The 6431-nt window shown below is 36.6% G+C and overlaps 1 protein-coding gene across 1 annotated transcript; it reads right to left on the bottom strand.

The window, feature by feature from the left end:
* Nucleotides 1–834: 834 nt before the first annotated feature.
* Nucleotides 835–3160, bottom strand: LOC111884016 (7-ethoxycoumarin O-deethylase). The gene is made up of 2 exons (XM_023880349.2): nt 2203–3160; nt 835–1551 (listed from the first exon to the last, which is right to left on the bottom strand). Exons 1-2 carry the CDS (start codon nt 3073–3075, stop codon nt 943–945), a joined length of 1482 nt encoding a protein of 493 aa, XP_023736117.1. The 5' UTR covers nt 3076–3160; the 3' UTR covers nt 835–942.
* Between the last annotated feature and the right edge of the window lie 3271 nt (nt 3161–6431).

The raw sequence follows: 6431 nt of genomic DNA, 5'->3' as shown, positions 1-6431 counted from the left end.
ATAACTAAGAAAGAGTTATTAGTCATGGTTTACATTTTTGATAAATTTCGTCCTTATTTAATTTTGTCCAAAACTATTGTGTTCAGCAACCATTCTGCTTGAAAATATTTATTTAATAAATAGGATGTGAAGCCAAGGTTGATTCGATGGGTGCTTTTACTAAAAGAATCTGATATCGAGATCCATGACAAAAAAGGATTGAAAAACATGGTGGTTGGTCACCTTTTAAGATTAGAGAAACTGGAGCTTGAAGAATTGAAGGAGGAAGAAATCAACAATAATTTTCCCTACAAGTATTTGATGGTAATAGCTAGAGAAGAGCCTTGGTTCACAGACATTGTGAACTTTCTTGCAAGCAACTACCGTTGAAAAGGGCTATCCAATCAACAAAAGAAGAGATTCTTTTCCGACATCAAATATTATTTTTGGGACAAACCATATTTATTCTTGAGTTGTGTCGATAACATTATAAGGAGATGTGTATTTAGAAAAGAAGCAAGAGAGATATTACATCATTGTTATGGTGGTCCAACCTGAGGACATTATGGAGCTCAATACACGGCAGAAAATGTATTTGATGTGGTTTTTTACTGGCTTGCAATTTTCAAAGACATGACTACATGCGTCGTTCCTTTTGTAATTGGATTTTATTCAACTAAATGTTAGTTTTCTTGTTTTTTTTTTCTATTATGCCTTTACTATATAAAGAAACAACGACATGTGCCACTTTTTAATTAAATGCATACTAAACAACTATATATTCATAACACGTAAAATGTGTATCTTTGGTCATTGTAAATTTAGTATATAGTTTCTTATATAATCAAGAAGAAATTAAAATGTAATTGCATTACAAGCCTTATTTATTTGATATGAGAATTATTATGATACAATGGTTCATAAAAACAACAAACACAAGTAAATCATATAACCAGATAGATGTTAATTTATAGGAATCGGAAAAACACAAAGAGGGTTTGCCTTTTGCAAGGTGATTCCAAATTTCTCATTCATGTCTAATTCGATATGTTCCGATCCACTATCAAGCTTCCAATTGAAATTATTGAGTAATGATCCTAACATCACTGGAAGCACACGGCTTGCAAGTGGCATACCAGGACAAATTCTACGTCCAGCACCAAAGGGAACTAGTTCAAAATCATGACCCCGAACATCAAGACTTGAGGTCAAGAACCTTTCTGGCTTGAACTTCAATGAGTCCTCCCATAAGGTAGAGTCCCGTCCTATGGCCCATGCGTTAACTAGAACTTGGGTACCTTTTGGCACAATGTAGTTGTTAAGTTTGACCTCGGTCTGAGTTTTGCGTGGGATCAAGAAGGGGACTGGTGGATGAATACGCAGGGTTTCTTTCAAGATACATCCTAAGTAAGGCAACCTTAATATGTCAGATTCTTCTACCATTTTCCCTTTACCAATAAATTCTTCGAGCTCCTCTTTGGCTTTAGTCATGGTGTATGGATTGCATAGTATTTCTGTCATTGCCCATTCTAATGAGCTTGAAGTTGTATCAGTGCCAGCGGCAAACAAATCCTACAACATAAATACATAATGACATGTTGATTTTGGAAAAGAGAAAGAAAAATACTAAAACTATTTTTTCTAATAAAAATTATTTGTAAACAATTAAATACTAACATGAAATTTATTGCAATATTGTTGACAAAAGAGTTTAAAATTAGGGTACAAATGTTTAGTAATGGTGATTGATCACAAATTCAAGGTAAAGTTGAGTTACACTATTAGCATACCATTTTGGCGTGTTACTTCACAAAATCACTAAAATGGTTCAAAGTTTGGCGTCCGACTCTAGCAAATTTTGCAGTTCGGTTACAGCAAATTTTGATATCAAAGTATTATTTTTAAGGCCAATTGGAGATACCTTAAAAAACTTTTACCGTATTTAATAATAATAATAATAATAATAATAATAATAATAAACCCTTAGTTACCCAGTGAAACAAATAGAAAAAAAATAATAAAATGATTATAAATATAAAAAGAAAAAAAAACGTTGTAGTGGAAAAAAAAATAATTAGTGTGTGTCATGTTTTTGGGGAAAACCTATACTAGTTTTAGACATGTGTTAACAACCAATTAAACTTATGAAATCTATTGTACTTGTGCATATAGTAGAAAGGAGAAACCAAATCTGAAATACAATAAAAATAAATAAATACTTACCAAAAGCAGGCTCTTGATGTGTGTTGGATTCATCTGATCTGGATTCTCTTCACTGAATTTCAAACACTCATTTAATACATCATCCTGCTTCGATCTGTTCCCCAACCTCTCTTCAATCAATTCCTCGAAAATCTCAAAAGCCTTCCCAAAATAAAGAGTCAATCTCCTCCTGATCCCTTGTGGATCGATCTTCTTCAACACCGGAAAGAAGTCCACAAGATTTGGCTTCCCGGCCTCCTCCATCATGTTTCCAACCAGCTCCTTAAACTCTTTACCAGAATCCTCATACGGGTCTGTTAAATCCTTGGAGAAAAATGTGTTGGATAGGAGATTCAGTGAGGTTCTGAAAGCAGCTCGACTGATGTTGACTGAATCTCCGGAGTGGCTGGCTTTCCGGCAGTATGCAACCAGTTCTTGCACTTTCAGGCTCCGTAAGTGCTGGTTAGCATCAAGGGAGCTGCTGGAGAAGATGTTGGTGTTCAGAAACTTGCGGAGACTCCGCCACTGGGTGGCGACAGGGAGCCAGACCACGGAGTAAGTGGAATGGTTGTGGGCGGTGAGGGCGTCGGGGATATGGCGGGAGGAGAAAGCTAGGTCTTGCTTTTGGAGGACTTCTTTGGCGGCAGCGGCGGAGGAGATGACTAGGACCGAGATACGACCAAGTTTTAAGAACATGATTGGGCCATGTATAGCTGCTAGCTTGGCTAGAGACTGGTGTGGTTGGTCGCCGAGCAAGTGGAGGTTTCCGATGATCGGCAACGGGGTTGGGCCTGGTGGTAGATTCTTGGGTTTGCCGACTTGAAAAATTGAGAGTGTGGCTCGAGTAAGAGCGTAGGTTAAGAACAAACCAAGAGCAATAAGCATAAACTCCATTGATGGTGGCTCGTAGGTTTCGCTGGTTATGTCTAGGTAAGTGAGTGATATGACCACAGATATCGTTCTTTATAGTTGATAATTATATATACTTGCATAATTACATTATCATATAAATTAATACATAAATTATTGTAGCTCTCTCGAATCGCAATCGGTAGTAAATCTTTTGGTTTCAGGATCCAACAATTATTTAAAAAATAAATATACTTTTTAAATAAGGTAAGTTAGTTTATGCCATTTAAAAAATAAATTGTTTTGTAAACACATTTTTGGAAAACTAATAGAAATAGTTAGACAATATTAAAATGGTCGCTGTTCAAAATATGTTATGGAAACTTTTCGACACGATAACTTTTATGATTTGGAAACGATGCACCAAAATCTTTATGGCTAGCTTGTTTTTGGCCATTTAGTACAATCAAAAAAGGTTTACCTTACATTTTTTTTTTCTTTTTACGTTTGTTTTTAATTTTTTATATTTTACATTATTAAAATTATGTCGCTTTTAAGTTTTTCTGCTTGGATAAGCAATGTTGCAAAAGGCTGATATAACAACAGAGAAAAGAAAAATGATGCTGTCTGGTGGACATGAAGTCGAAAGGTCACAACTCCAAGGATAATGGATGGATGGAAGTCAAAAGGTCACAACTCCAAGGATAATGGATGGATGGAAGTCAGGTGGAAAACTCCGACGAACAGGGCAATCACCACCTTCTACATTGCATACCCACAAGCTGATATCTCGAAGGCAATGTTATCGAAGGCAATGTTATTAGACTCATTTCACAGATATGGAAAACTAAAGGACATCTACATACGGGACGGAAAGACAAAAGTGGATTGTATTTTGCATTTATAAGATTCGAATGAGTGAAAGATGTTGAAGTCCTGTTCAAATCTCTAAACAAGGTAATGTGTGCCTATTGATTCGTCAAAGTCAATGTTGTCAGGTATGTGAAGAAGAACTTCAATTCTTCAGATAGAGCCAGGTATACATAGCCATAAACCCCAACCGCATACACTACCTCCAACATCAAAGTTACTAGTAGGCATTTCTTATGCTGATGTGGTATCAGGCAATTCCTATAAATACCTCCCCCATGTTAGAAAATGGGATAATAATAGCCTTGGAAATTCTGAGAATTGTGATTTCACTATCAAATCAAAGTATTGGGTGGTACTCCATAATCTTTGATTGGATAAGACTCAGAAGAGAAAAGAACAGAGAATGAGATATATGAATTTCGTGAGTACCAGAAAAAACAGACCAAAATTGGTTAAATTTCACATTAGTATATTATTCATTCATAATATTCGAATACCAGGGTGTCACTAAGGATTGAACCTTTTCTATTCTAAGTGAATACATGAAGATAATATACACGACAATTTACATTTTAAAGTTCTAACTTGACACTATATTTTACTAGCTTGTGTCCCATCCTTCAATAAGCATACCAAAGTTAAGTCTCAACTTCTTAAAGCAGCTAAACTTCATGCTTATATAGGTAGTTCTTTTGTTCTTGCACCTGCAAATGCAATTTTTCAAAGAACTATTAAGAAATAAAATTTCAACCTCCTTAACTTGCAATATTGAACACATACCTTAGGATGATGATAAAATGTGTTCCAAGCTTCAAATATCAAGCTTTCCTGTAACGACCATAAAAATTCAACCAATTTTAACTTTTCAAAAACAACCCATTTTCTCAATGTTATTATAAAAAGGTTTTCAATACAATTATTATCAGATTCTTCCCAGAATCACATCATAGAACGTAATCATGAGGAGCGGTACGATCACGCATTTGCCTTGCCATGGTCTCCTGAAGAACCTGAAAAACATTAAACCACAACTGTAAGCCCGAAAGCTTAGTGAGATACCCCCAAAATACCAACCACATATACCATACACGTATAACATGCCATATTATATCAGAACATAGAACATCCATGCACTTCAGGTCTACTGCCGGCTGCTGGCCTCGAACGCAAAACCACCATTCTGAAACACATCATAGCAACATCAGAAAACTGAAATATCTCAAGGGATCATTGATACTACTACTAGCTTCCTGGTCTTGTCTCAGCCTTCCTTGATTCGAGTACGGATCCTCTGCTTTCAGTAGTACGGGCCCATACTACCTTCCACATCTATCCGTACTTTCCTCAAGAACTTCCTTGACTCCACCAAGTCACTTCTACTACTACTGATCTCTGCTACTCTCATCCTAGGCTTGCCCTAGGGAAATCTCTAACTCCACTCAAACCAGTCCTCAGCTGCTGAAGGCCTCCTTGTAATGCTAATTAGCCATCACCTGAATACCATCACATGTGATGAGGCTCGGATAATCCTTCGAGTAAAAGGCTCGTCCCTACAACGGTTAGACTCAAACAAGAGCTGCGCAATAGGGCCAAATCCAACACTCTGAGATTATTCAACTCGGATCACATGTGACGTGACGTATTCACCTAACGGCTAACTCTCATCACTAAGAGTTCTACAAAGCACGAAGCAAGCAGCATTCGGACACCGAAAACTACTCAAGCAAATCTACTCTCATAACGAGAAACTGTACTAGCATATAATGCTAAGCTCGTGCTACCAGGCATAACCTAAACATGCTATCCTACTGCTGTCTACTCAATATTAGCATGCAATTCTCATAAAGCTGAAACACATATAACAGGCACATAAGGCATCCTCCTAGATCCTTAGTCCTATACTAGCATGTTGTTCTACTGAAACTGGAACAATTAATCATAATAATAAAACTTGTATGGGTAATTTGGGAGTACTTACTTGAGCTCGGCTGATCGCATGCACCACACCCTTATCTTGTTTAAAAATTCTTTTCTTTCTAAGTGCTTTTCAAAATTTCACTCGAAAACATTTTTCCTTTTTGAAAATTTTTTTATCTTTCCCTTAGTTTGAGTTCAGATACACCCGGAGGTGTATCCGAATCCCTCAAACCAAGGCTTTGATATCAACTTGAAACGACCCAAAAATTTCAATTTTTATTATAACAAAACCATGAAACTAAGTATCACATAATAAAACCATATATTGCGTGTTTCAAAAACCATGATAAAATACTGTGAGAAAAACTGTATCACAACTGTATCCAAACATATCAAGAAACTAAATCAACTCCCAAGACAAAAACTGAAGCTGTGGTGTGTGAGATGCCATCATCCCAAGCTCTTCCCTTTGCTTGCAGAAGTACCTGAAACCAAAACTGAAACTGTAAGCACGAATCTTAGTGAGCTCCCCCAAACTACCACATACCATACAATACATATAAAGCACATACTTGGCCTTGCCCACTGCATCAGACCGAAGTCCGGAACTA

The sequence above is a fragment of the Lactuca sativa genome, chromosome 3, assembly GCF_002870075.4.
Source record: "Lactuca sativa cultivar Salinas chromosome 3, Lsat_Salinas_v11, whole genome shotgun sequence".
Classification (NCBI taxonomy): Eukaryota; Viridiplantae; Streptophyta; class Magnoliopsida; order Asterales; family Asteraceae; genus Lactuca; species Lactuca sativa.
The sequence above is the reverse complement of the archived record's forward strand: the minus strand, read 5'-3'. Positions and strand labels throughout refer to the sequence as shown.

Coding starts and splice junctions, on each gene's coding strand:
- LOC111884016 (XM_023880349.2), bottom strand. CDS start 3,075: ATGGAGTTTATGCTTATTGCTCTTGGTTTGTTCTTAACCTACGCTCTT. Junction 1,552..2,202: donor ACATCAAGAGCCTGCTTTTG/GTAAGTATTTAT, acceptor TTTATGTTGTAG/GATTTGTTTGCCGCTGGCAC.